General features: G+C 38.7%; 1 protein-coding gene across 1 annotated transcript in view; it reads left to right on the top strand.

The window, feature by feature from the left end:
* Positions 1-13,445, top strand: part of KCNH8 (potassium voltage-gated channel subfamily H member 8) — a 364,781-nt gene that overhangs the window by 150,931 nt on the left and 200,405 nt on the right. Inside the window, exon 3 of the mRNA XM_006729977.3 lies at positions 7,648-7,779. Coding sequence (XP_006730040.1) covers positions 7,648-7,779 — 132 coding nt within the window. The remainder of the gene's footprint in view (positions 1-7,647; positions 7,780-13,445) is intronic.

Below are 13,445 nucleotides of genomic sequence, written 5' to 3'. Positions count from 1 at the left end.
GAAAATAGACCTTCCATATTGGTAAAGACTCTGGAATGTTATGCTAATACTTTAAGCAAGCAAAGAAAAGCCATTGAGTGTTTTTATTCAATACCCTATATTTTCACAGCTTATTGGAAGCAACATGGGAAGAAACCTAAAAGCAGGAAGAACACTTTTGAAGAGTGGGTGAGAGATGATTAAGGCCAGAAGAAGTCAGTAGTAGCAAATGTGGTAAAGAGGAAGGGTAGCTAAAGGTTCCATGATAGACTCAGTTGGTACTCCCATTACTGCTCCCCTCCTTCTGCTACAGTTACGAGTGTCCCATCATCCATTACCATCAGGGGTAGCCTTGCGCACTCATCTGCAGTCCCTTTCCCACCCCTGCCTCAATATATAACCCCTGGACTAATTTCTAAAAACTGCCAAACTCGTCACTACATCATTGATAAGTAGCACTGAGGCAATGGTTGTTGGGAACAAGACTCATCAGACTTAGTGTGAAATATGAAGAGCATCTGAAAATGTTTAGGTCGCATGATATTGATCCTCTTAACACTTAAGATATTATATTACTGTAGTAATAATTTCAAAGACTAAATGTAACACATATTTATCATAAAAAATCCAATCAAAATCCTGCTTGATAGAAGAAACATGAGGATATGCAAAGTGTCCGTATCCCCCTTTCTGCTACTGAATTACACTGGGAAATGCAACTTGAATCTCATCACAACAGCAGTCATTAAAGAGAAAGGAAGAGCTCAAAATTCGATTTACTTTTATATCTGACCTCCTTAGATTAAGTTATTAAACCTTGAACTCATATTGGAAACCTTATTAGTTTTTGCTTATTGCCAAATTTAACCTTTTGGGGGTGGGTAGAAAGCATATAAGTCTTCTCACAATTATAAATAATAGCAAGTCAAATTCTCAAATACCCTTGTTTCCCAATGAAGAAAAAGGAAGTACCAAAGTGGACACATGGGACATTCCACCAGATTTAAGCTCTGTGTAATTATTTATGCAATTCCAAAAATACATTTTACCATATAGGGTATAAACCCTGTTTTCTCCCCATGAATTGTATTTATCCACGGAAGTCAAAGGTGTTATTAACTTAAATCCTGGCAGAGTCTCATCTGTTTTAGCACTTACTAACCCACATGGTAATTACTACTGCTATACACAGAAGGACTTAAAACTGACACAGGATTTCTGCCCTCTAACCTGTTTTAAGAATCCTTCATCTCTGGATTTGAGAGTGAGGGATATGCTGCCTCCCATTTTAACCTTATGAGAGATTCATCGCACCAGGCTTGAAATACTGTTGACTGGAAGATGTTGCGTGATCATCATTGTGCCCGTGGGTAAGAGAGGAAGAAGCCAGCCTTGGGGAATAGCTTTGAATGATTATAGTCATGCAAGGATGGAGATTTTGTCAGAGAGCCAGGGCAGAGGGCCTGGTAGAGAGATTCAGGAAAGCAGGGAAGGGATGGGTAATAAGTGAGCACATTAATTGTGAAGGGTCTTGCCTACCTGCTATCCTCTTTTTCTGGAAGAAGCAAGTGTGATATGGTTTGCTTTCTAATTTTAGAGGTGGCCAAAGCCATATTTGTAAGGCAGTTTTGTGGATAAATCTGAAGGAGCAGTTGAAAGAAGAAAGGAAGAAGGGAAGGGAGGGAGGAAAGAAATAAGCCTGTATCTCCCTTGAACTGTTTCCCTCATACAGGCCTACCTCCTTTTATTGTGCTTTACTTTATTGTGCTTCGCAGATAATTGTGTTTTTTACAAATCAAAGGTTTGTAGCAATCCTGCCTAGAGCAACTCTATTGTGCCATTTTTCTAACATTTGCTCACTTTGTGTCTGTGTGTCACATTTTGGCGATTCTCCCAATATTTCAGACTTTTTCATTATTATCATATTCATTATGGTGATCGATGATCAGTGACTTTTGATATTACTACTGTAATTGTTTTGGGGCACCACCAACACTGCCCATATAAGATGGCAAATTTAAATCAATGTGTGTGTTCTGACTCCTCCACCTACTGGCCATTCCCTGTCTCTCTCTCTCATTCCTTGGGCCCCTCTATTCCCTGAGACAAAACAATATTGTAATTAGGTCAATTAACAACCCTACAGTGGCCTCTAAGTATTCACATGAAAGGAAGAGTTGCATGTCTCTCACTTTAAGTCAAAAGCTAGAAATGGTTAAGCTTGGTGAAGAAGGATGTTGAAAGTCAAAATAGGCCAAAAACTAGCCCTCTTGGGCCAAACAGCCAAGTGGTGAATGCAAGGAAGTTCTGGAAGAAAATTAAAAGTGCTACTCCAGTGAACACACGAGTACTAAGAAATTGAAACAGCCTCATTGCTGTTAAGGAGAAAGTCTGAGTGGTCTGGATAGAAGATTAAACCAACCAAACATTCCCTTAAGCACAGCCTTCTATTGGAAGAAGTTGCCATCTAGGATTTTCCTAGCTGGAGAGGAGAAGTTAATGGCTGGCTTCAGAGCTTCTAAGAACAGGCTGACTCTCTCGTTAGGGTTAATGCAGGTGGTGACTTTAAGTTGAAGCTAATACTCATTGACCATTCCAGACAAAATCCCAGGACCCTTAAGAATCATGCTAGATCTACTCTGCTTGTGCTCTATACATGGAACAACAAAGTCTGGATGACAGCACATCTGTTTACAACATGGTTTACTGAATATTTTAATTTTATTTATTTTTTATTTTTTATTTTTTTATTTTTTTTAAAGATTTTATTTATTTATTTGAGAGAGAGAGAATGAGAGACAGAGAGCAGGAGAGGGAGGAGAGTCAGAGGGAGAAGCAGACCCCCTGCCGAGCAGGGAGCCTGATGCGGGACTCGATCCCGGGACTCCAGGATCATGACCTGAGCCGAAGGCAGTCGCTTAACCAACTGAGCCACCCAGGCGCCCTGAATATTTTAATTTTAAACCCACTGTTGAGACTTACAGAAAAAGGATTCCTTTCAAAATATTACTGCTCATTAATAATGCAGCTGGCCATCCCAGAGCTTTGATAGAGATGTACAATGAGATTAATGTTGTTTTCATGCCTGCAATCACAACATCCATTCTGCAGCCCATGGATCAAGGAGTAATTTTGACTTTCAAGTCTTATTATTTAAGAAGCACATTTTGGGGGTTCCTGGGTGCCTCAGTCGGTTAAGTGTCCAAAGCTTGATTTCTGCTCAAATCATGATTGCAGGATCCTGAGATAGAGCCCTGTGTCAGGCTCTGCACTCAGCAGGAAGTCTCCTGGAGATTCTCTCCCTCTCCCTGCTCACACACACACACACACACACACACACACACTCTCTCTCTCATATATAAAGAAATCTTAAAAAAAAAAAAAGAAAAGAAAGAAAGAAACACCTTTTGTAAGGTTGTAGCTGCCATAGATAGTGATTCCTCTGATGCAGCTGGGAAAAGTGAACTGAAAACCTTCCAGAAAGAATTCACCATTCTAGATGCCATTAAGAGGGAAGGGGTTATGGGAAGAGATCAAAATATCAACATTAACAGGAGTTTGGAAGAAGTTGATTCCAACCCTCATGGACGACTGTGAAGGGTTCAAGACTTCAGTGGAGGAAGTCACTGAAGATGGGTGGAAATAGCAAGAGAACTAGAATTAGAAGTGGAGCCTGAAGATGGGACTGAGTTGCTGTGATCTCATGATCAAAATTTAATGGATAAAGAGTTGATTCTTATGGACGAGCAAAGAAAAGTGGTTTTTGAGATGGAATCTTCTCCTGGTGAAGATGCTTTGAAGACTGTTGAAATAACAACAAAGGATTTAGAGTATCACATAGACTTAGTTGCTAAAACAGCAGGAGGGTTTGAGAGGATTGACACCAATTTTGAAAGAAGTTCTATGGGTAAAATGCTATCAAACAGCACCGCATGCTACAGAGAAATCACTCGTGAAAGGAAGAGTCAATTGACGTGGCAAATCTCATTGTTGTCTTATTTTAAGAAATTGCCACGGCCACCACAACCTTCAACGACCACCCACCTTTGATCACTCAGCAGCCATCTACATTGAGGCAAGACCTTCCACTAGCAAGAAAGATTACAACTCATTGAGACCTCAGATGATGGTTGGCATTTTTTTAAAGAAATTATTTTTAATTAAGGCATGTACATTGTATTTTTAGACACAATGCTATTACACACTTAACAGACTACTGTATAGTGTAAACATAACTTTCATATGCACTGGAAACCAAAAATCGTCATTTAACCCAAGGCACCTGGGTGGGTCAGTCGGTTGGGCAGCCAACTCTTGGTTTCTGCTCAGGTCATGGTCTCAGGGTCCTGGGAACGAGCCCCGCATCAGGCTCCGTTCTCAGTGGGGGGAGTCTGCTTCAGGATTCTGTCTCTCTCTCTGCTCCCCTCACTCTTTCTCTTTCTCTCTCTCTCTAAAATAAATAAATAAATTTTTTAAATTACTTTAACTCACTTTATTGCAATATTTACTTCATTGGGGTCATCTGGAACCAAACCCACATTATCTCCAAGGTATGCCTCTACACATTTTTTTGTCATATGTGCAGTGGGAAGGCAGACATCAGCCTAGTGCCGGCCAAATCATTACAAAATTTGAATTTAGAGAGACCTATGTTAATGAACTTTTACAGAATTCATAAAATGTCAAAGGTTACATCTCATTGTAACTTTTTTTTTAAAGATTTTATTTATTTATTTGACAGAGAGAGACACAGCGAGAGAGGGAACACAAGCAGGGGGAGTGGGAGAGGGAGAAGCAGAGGGAGTGGGAGGGGGAGAAGCAGGGGGAGTGGGAGAGGGAGAAGCAGGGGGAGTGGGAGAGGGAGAAGCAGGGGGAGCGGGAGAGGGAGAAGCAGGCTTCCCGTGGAGCAGGAGCCCGATGCGGGGCTCGATCCCAGGACCCTGGGATCATGACCTGAGCTGGAGGCAGACGCTTAACACCTGAGCCACCCAGGCACCCCCATCTCATTGTAACTTAAAAGACAAACCTCAAAGTGATCTTTCGACTTCCCAGAACATGACGTGAAATGACTGCTGTGTGATTAGAGGTACTGTCAGGTGGGCAGCGCTTTCCTTGGCTGTATCTCACCTGATACGCTTTTGCTTCTCTCTAAAATTCTCTGGTCCACCTGTTCAAAGGCTCTGTGGAGACAATAATGATGCTTGTCTGAGTGCCTAGATAAAATGGATTTTCAGGAAAATTAATAGCTTCTGTTCTGATTTGGGTGATGTTTTTGCAAGATAATTGACAGAGAGATGCTTTAAAATGTGATCCACAATATCAGATTCATACTGTTTTCCATGTCCCCACTATTACTATGTCTAGGGTCTGATTGATAGCTTGCCCTGATGGATCTTTTTGTTCCTACCATAGCTACAGAATTAGTGAAAACATCTCCCACCTTGAAATGGTGACCATAGAAAAAATTAGAATTAAGAGCCATTCTGGGATGATGGGGATAGTAGTGTTTGGCCAGGGATATAGCTCATTTAGAAGGATTCCCCATTAGTCATAGACAATAGAGTTGATTTATTGCCTCATGGTTTTTGAGTTGCTCTATCTACTACTGGACTGATGGATATGAGAATATTACAATTAAGGGAACCAAGTTAATTGGAGAGGAGAAGTTAATTGACTCCCCCATGGTCTCGGGCTAGTTAATGTTGGAGCTCTGGTTAGATCCCAGGTCTCCTGGAGCCTGGTGATGGGATATTGAAATGGCATTGCTGTGGCATGGACATTTAGGAAGATGAATGAAAGGAAACCATAGATCTGCGTCAAGAGAACACGGAGGAATTCATGATGCTGAAGCTATTAGGAGGATGTACAGATCAGGTACATATTCCATGCATTCTTTATATAGTAGAAGCTCATTATACACATGTTTATTGTATGTGTATCCAACCACACTTTTCAAAAAGTACAACAGCAGCTAAAATAAAATGTGATTTTTATGTCAGATGACCTCTATATCAATGCCTTCATGTGGTGCTTAAGTAAGGAAAAAAACCTGGTAGATTCCAAGGTTGGATGGATACGTCAGCTGTTTCGGAAATTGTGAGATCTAATACAGTATACACAAAACAACTTAAAATAGCAAGGGTATTTCTGACTGTTATTTTTGTTTTATACCCAACTTTGAAATCAACTCCCAAATAAGGTGGAAATTCACAGTATTAGGGTTTTTCCCCCATCAAAAAAAATGTAGGAAAAATATATGTGAATAGATTAATAGTTTTGTTTTTAAGCAATAACTTATTTGCCGTTTTCAATTTTTTTTTTTGCCCAGGAATGCTTTTTAGTAGGAAATCTAATATAAGAATTTTAATATATTCTTAAAATATATATTTTAATATATATAAAAACATTTCAAAATATGAGCCTTAGGTTTGAACCAGAAGCTACTAATGGTATTTCTCAAGGTTCTTTTGCTCAAAAAATAGAATTGAACTTGATTATCGCTTCTTAAAATATGTTCTTGAGGGATGCCTGGGTGGCTCAGTCAGCTAAGCGTCTGCCTTGGGCTCAGGTCATGATCCTGGGGTCCTGGGATTGAGCCCTGCATCAAGCTCAGCATCGGGCTCTTTGCTCAGCAGGGAACCTGCTTCTCCCTCTGCCTGCCACTCCCCCTGCTTGTGCTCTCTCTCTCTGTCTCTGTCTCTCTGACAAATAAATAAAATCTTAAAAGAATATATGTTCTTAAAGTAAAACATATATACAGAAAAATAGACATGCATAAGGGTAGAGTTTGATGAGTTTTCAAAAATTGAACACTCCTATGTAATTAATATAAAGGTCATAAAGCAAACTTGACCAGGATCCCAGAATTCCCCAACCTGTGTCCCCTTCGAATCACAATCTCCCAAACCACCAACCTGACTTTTAACACTGTAGGTGAGTTTTGCCTGTTTTGTACCTAATGTAAATGCATTCTGCTCATTTGTTACTGGCTACTCTTGCTCAATATTATATTAGTGATATTCATCCATCTGATTGTCAATTATTGCAGAATGCTCATTCACAGTGCTGCTTGGTGTTCTATTGTGGGAAGGTATCTTAATACTGCTGTACAGTTTTTAAAGTGTATATGTACTAATTTGCAACCAGCCACCAATGTAGGAGAGTTCAAATGATGATCCATTTTCCCCAAAACTTGGTATTTTCTATCTTTTTTTTACTTTAGCCATGCTGGTGGGCAATCATTGATTTTTAAATTGACTAAATAAACCTCCAGCAAACTCTTACCAAACAAAGGTCTTTATTTAGCAACTCATGTGTGCTGGGGGTGGGAAGGGGCAATGTTTCATAAAGTGGAATGCTTCAACAGCAACAAGTTCAAAAAAGAAATACGGTTTGAATTACATAAGCAGAAATATCTCAGCACAGACAAGTGTTTTTGTTTAAAATACAGCCTTATTTTCAAAGAAAGCATTTCATTTGTGAATGAAGAGATATGCATATGGGCTAGGTATTTATGGAATCTGAAAACTGACATTTTTAAGATTTTGGAGGGGAAGTGTGGGATAGAAGAAAACAGTAAGGACTTTATTAACTGCACCACTAATGATTGAGATTTTCATAGAAAAAACATGAGGCAGTGGTTGATTTGTATTTTTATTACTGTTGCAGGGTCTCCATTTTGGTGCCTATTGGATATTGTTCCTATAAAGAATGAGAAAGGAGATGTGGTACTTTTTCTGGCCTCATTCAAAGATATAACAGATACAAAAGTGAAGATTACTCCAGAAGATAAAAAAGAAGGTTGGTACTGTTTTCAGAAAACATTGACAGATGGAGTAACATTTTGAAATTGTTTACTCAAAAACTCTGGGAGGGAAAAAAAAAAGCTGTCTTTTAAAACAGCAACTGATAAATATTCATAACTGGTAGCAGTTGGTATTTGGTGCCTATTCCAAGATCACAAAGACATTACATGAATTTACATTCTCGTCTTGGTAATAAAGACTCATTTGACAGGAACCAGAAGTTCATATTCCTATGCAAATAGGATGAGGAAGGAAAATGGTTTACTAGAATATGAAGAGTCACACCACCTTGCTTTATTAGGGAAAAAAAATGAGTCAGTAGCAATATAGTGAACTTAAAATGATGTGATTAAAAGTGTATCTCTTGGTTTCATTTAAAGTGCAGTAGCTCAAAACTTAGAAGTGAAAATTTCATGTGCAAAATTAAGAATCAAGTTTAGTGGTTGCTAGGGTGGACTGTCGCAAACAAATATGTATCTGTATCTTATAGTATACAACAGTGTAATAATTTGTTTTAAGGCACAGATAAGCTTTTCGATGATCTTTAAAGCATTCTAAGACTATGTTGCTTTCCTTTTACCTTCTGTTTATACTTATGAAGAAATTCCTTGCAATTCATGCAAAGTGACAAAAATTGACACTGAAAAAATGTTGATATTGTTTCATTTAAACAGGAGTAGGATTAGATACTTTGGTGACCAGAGAAAAAGCGATCGTTATTGCAGGGATGTCCTACGTAGTAAGTTCTTTATGAGAACCAGCTATTTGGCATTTCAATGATTAGGTCTTTTTAAGAATGAACTCTTTTACTCCAGCTCTTTTAAAACATGTATGGGAGTGTTTTAATACACAATATCTCTTGAAATGACAACTCAAAGGGAGAACTATCATGGTGTGGTGCCCCCACCCACAATTCCATCATTTAAAATGTTTGCAAATACACGACTGTTTTCCTGTGTGTTTGCATGACTGTATAGTGAAGCATATTTTACATACATAAGGAAAGAACAGTCTTACAATGAAAGTTACTTGGATATTAGAGTAAGTGTAATACCTGTCCAGCAAGAGGAAAGAAAATGTGGGAGTCGGTGTGCACAGTTTTTGTCTTTAGTATTTCTTTTGTCTTTAGTATTATAGGAATACAGAAGATAAGTATGAACTGTATTTGCTCACAGCACTTATGACACCCCATGTGTGGGTTTTCTCCATACCAAGAACCAGTTCTACAACTTTCTGGACACCAGCTGGGGGTCCTGTCATTTAATTCAGCTCTGACACTGCTCAGAGTTAGTGTCCGACTCCACAGGTTTATGGGCTCATTCCCACAAGACTGCCCTCACTCCAGATGCCAGTCACAAACACTGGGTGCCCGGGGGACGCGTACACTTCTGTCCAACTTGGAGATAAAGTTGGGGGCTCCTCCAATCCCCCTTTTCAGATTTGATAATTTGCTAGAACAGCTCACAGCACTCAGGGAAACACTTTACTTCTGTTGTTACAAAGGATACAACTCAGCAACAGCGCAATGGAAAAGATGAGTAGGGCAAGGCATGGGGAGGAGCGATGTGGAGCTGCCACGCTCTCTCTGGGTGTGCCAAACTCCCAGGACCTCGGTGTGTTTACCAACTCAGAAGCTCTCCAAAGCTTGCTGTACAGGAGTTTTTACGGAGGTTTCATTATGTAGGCATGATTGATCCCATCATTGGCCATTGGTGATTAACTCAGTCTCCAGCCCCTCTCCTCTCCCAGAAGGTTAGGGATGGGGTGAAAGTTCCAACTCTCTGATCTTGCCTGGGTATTTCACCACTGAAGCTATCTAGGGACCACCAGCCAGCAATCATTCATTAGTGTATAAAAGACACTCATCATCTCAGAAATTCCAAGACTTTTATAGTGTTGTTTGCCAGGAACAGGAGATAAAGACCAAATATATATATTTTTATTATACCACAGTAAGGATTATTTTTGAATAAAATCACTATTCATATATTAAATGTATATATGTATATTATGTGCACTCACATTTATGTGTAGATAGATAGAAATATAAAACTAAAAAGAAATACATGACTACTTTTTTTTTTTTTGCTTCAAAGGTAGCAATTTAATCAACCTGATTTGCTTTGAAAATGAGAATCATGTGTAATGGTTTTATAAAATTTAACTCATCACCTTTGTCTTAGGTCTGTTCGTCTGCAGATAGGGAGAAATCCCTGTCTTCGAAGACTGAAAATTGGTAAAAGGAGCAAAATACACTTACTCATTTGCGGTTTGAAAAGAGCTCAATTAAAACACTCCTTTACTCCACCCAAGTGCTGGACCAACTCATAAGGAAATAAGAATAAAGCAGATAGGAGACCTCCATATCACCTTTCTTTCTGATAAAACTGATAACAGAGGGTCTGACATATATCTACAGCAAGTGAGCTTCCCCTTTGTGAGCTCCAGATTTAGGTAAAGTTACCCCTCAGTCACAAACAGAGCTATAATGAGGCAAGGCAGAGCTCCCCAAGTTATAATTTCAAGCTCGAAGACCAAAGCAGATCAGGTGTTCCCCAAAGGCAGCTGAGCCTTAAAGAGAAAGGGGCCACCCTATACATACCAATATGTCCTTCCAAACTCAATCCAATTAAGTTCCTCCTCTTCCCCGCCCCGCCCCCGCCCCGGGGAAGAAGTGAGTACAGGAGCAAAGAGAGGCCAAGTGGGTTACACTAACAGAACTGCTTGCACATGAATGACTATACATGTCATTTGGGGGTGGAGGGCATGAATTTGAATACTCTGGAGCCAATAACAATTTTACTAATTCAGAGTTCTATTTTAAAAATGAGTTTTACATTTATATTTAAATAAATGTGTTCAGTTATGCTCAGTAATAGTCCAATTTATTTAGGGAACATATACAATCATGTTCTATCTCTTGAGAAGTTTAAAGCAAAAAATATCAACAAAACATTTTTAACATTAATTATATAATGCAAAATGTGATTTAAGAATTTTGAAATACTTGATAGCAGCCCCTAAATTTTTTATAGCTTTATAACTTTTTCCTCAAAAGATTGTTACTTTATATGAGATTATGTATTATTTCTAATATGTACTGAACACTTAAGAACATTTTTTGTTACTACCTTATTATAAATGTCCCACAAGTATATATAGTATTTTTATAGAAGCAAACTATTGTAAGCCAACATGGTTAAAAAATGATCATAAAAAATAGATATATATTTCTTTACTTTTTTTTTTTACCTGTACTTAATAGAGGAAAATACATTAAAATCCACCAGTTGATGCCATGTCTTGCAGGAAAGGCACATCTTAGCGTATGGTATTTTTAGAACTTCAGGATAAGTGTTTGAAAATCATTAAAATGTCACTGTGTAACTGGAGCAATATTGTATCATAGCACTAGAAAACTCTAAGTGAGCATGTAGCCTGACTCGACCCGATATTGCATCTCATACAAATGTATCACTGAAGTTCCCTGAGTTGTGGAAATAAGATTTGTGTTAACTAGATTAATTTCCTACCAAGGCTCAGACGATGGTCCTTAAGAGGTATAAATCATGCACTTCTATTTTTAAAAAATACTTTAATCATTAATATCTTATACTGTTTGGGGTTTTATTTGAAATGAGGAAAAACATTTTATAGAGCGGGCTAGCAAGGTATGGGATACAAGGGACAGCACTGATAGGAGATCAGCATAAAATGCAAAGTACTGTTTGTGCACTCAGTAGCTCTCAGCTAGGTGATCTGGGGTGTGTGTTGGGTGGGGAGAGTTGGAGGAGAGGGAAAGGGAGGGACAGAGGGTATGGGGGATTTCAGCAGAAATCTGGTGATTTTTACCACCTAATTAACCCTCCCTTTTTTGGGATACATATTTTACTTCCATTCTAAAAACAGTGTGTAAAACACTAACTTCTGTATCTATGTCTAGCATTACTGACGGCGTAAGGTGAAACCCTGTTCATCTCTTTTACTATCAGTAAGAAATATTTTAATATAACTTAAAAGCGGATTAATAGTGGATTAAGTAATTCGACAAATTCTTATTGAGCACCCACTCTGCCTTCAGATTTGAACTATTGTTTGGGGATGTCAAAATGGAGACAGTGTGCTTTGGATCATCTATACTTTAGCTCAAAGCCTGGTTCCACCACATGTTGAGTATTAGATCTTAGACTAGCTGCTTATCCTCTCAGAGACTAAGTTTTCTCATCTATAAAATGGGGTAATCATACACGTCTGCATTTGTTTCAGATTGTCAAATGACAAAAATTATACAGTTGAATGACGGGCTTGATGCCCTCTATGCAAGGGAAAGCACTCCATGGGTTGGGAGTGTCAGGGCCTCACAAGCAATGGGTTGCTGTCCCTGAGGGATATTGGATAAGAATGAGTTTTCTAGGGAGAAGGCACAACATGGAAACAGGGCATGATTAGCAAGGAGGTGTAGGGGATTTCCCTCTGAGGCTCGCAAGGTCCTATGCTTTAGGGTAAGGTAAGCTAGCTAAAGCTGATTGGGAGGATTGTGCTTGGAGTATGTCTAGATTCCTTGACGGGTATTTCCTGCAGTGAAGGCTGCATAGGTTTCGATGTCAGGCCACTGGGTCCCCTTTTGTGAGTCCCAATGTATGTATCAATTTTATCAAGGTTTATAAGAAATAATATATGCAAATCACATTAGACACAGGATGAAATGGAATAGTCTCAGTAAAAGATAGTTGTGGTAATTGTTATATTCTCTCTGTTTTATTTTAATACCTAGCTCTTATTCAGTCTCTGCTTCATACCAACAGAAACTTCACTTATTTCTCATTATAACCATATGAATGAGGCATTATTCTTATTCCCATTTACCAGTGAACTTAAGTAACTTGATAAAGTTGACAGAGTAAAAAAAAACCTTAATAGAACTAAGATTTACATTCATGTAATCAAACTCCAGAGTGTACATTCTTTTATTGGGATTTTTTTTTCTCTCTCAAAAGGACACAAATCCAGTATTTGTGATATAGTATATTCAGTGATAGTAGAGTGGCAGAAATGGTAAATTCTTTCTAGAAAAGGGAAAGAGTTAGGGTGGGGTCAGTGAGAATTGGAGCAGAGTCAAGAACTTCGTAGGAGAAGTACTATTGAAGCAAATCTGAAAGATGAGTGGAGTTTGATACGCTGAATGGAGGGATGTTAATTACAGGAGCTGGACTAGCAAATAGTTGACCCTCTTTTGGAAGCAGATTATAAAAGTCAGGGAGTTGAAGTTTATCTCTACATAGGAAGGCAGAGCTTAAGTCTTAAATATTTTATTATGTGTTTTTTTTCAAGTTTTCATTTAAATTCCAGTTAGTTAACATTTTATTATGTCTTTCTAAGGAGTTTAGGTGGAGCTAGAACTCACCATTAGAATAAGTAGGACTTGACAGAAAGAGATGAAGGAAGACTGATTCCAAGTTTCTGGCTTGGGGACAGTTATGGGCTGAATTGTGTGCTCCCCAAATCATATGTTGAAGTCTTAAACTCACCACTTCAGCATGTGACTGCATTTGGAGATAGGGCCTTTAAATAGGTAATTAAGGTGAAAAGAAGCTGTGATGGTGGGCCCTCATCCTGTCTGACTGGTGTCCTCATAAGAAGAGGGGATTTGGACATAGGGAG

This window comes from Leptonychotes weddellii, chromosome 1 (genome assembly GCF_054177405.1).
Source record: "Leptonychotes weddellii isolate Sample4059 chromosome 1, ASM5417740v2, whole genome shotgun sequence".
In the NCBI taxonomy this organism is placed as follows: Eukaryota; Metazoa; Chordata; class Mammalia; order Carnivora; family Phocidae; genus Leptonychotes; species Leptonychotes weddellii.
The sequence above is the reverse complement of the archived record's forward strand: the minus strand, read 5'-3'. Positions and strand labels throughout refer to the sequence as shown.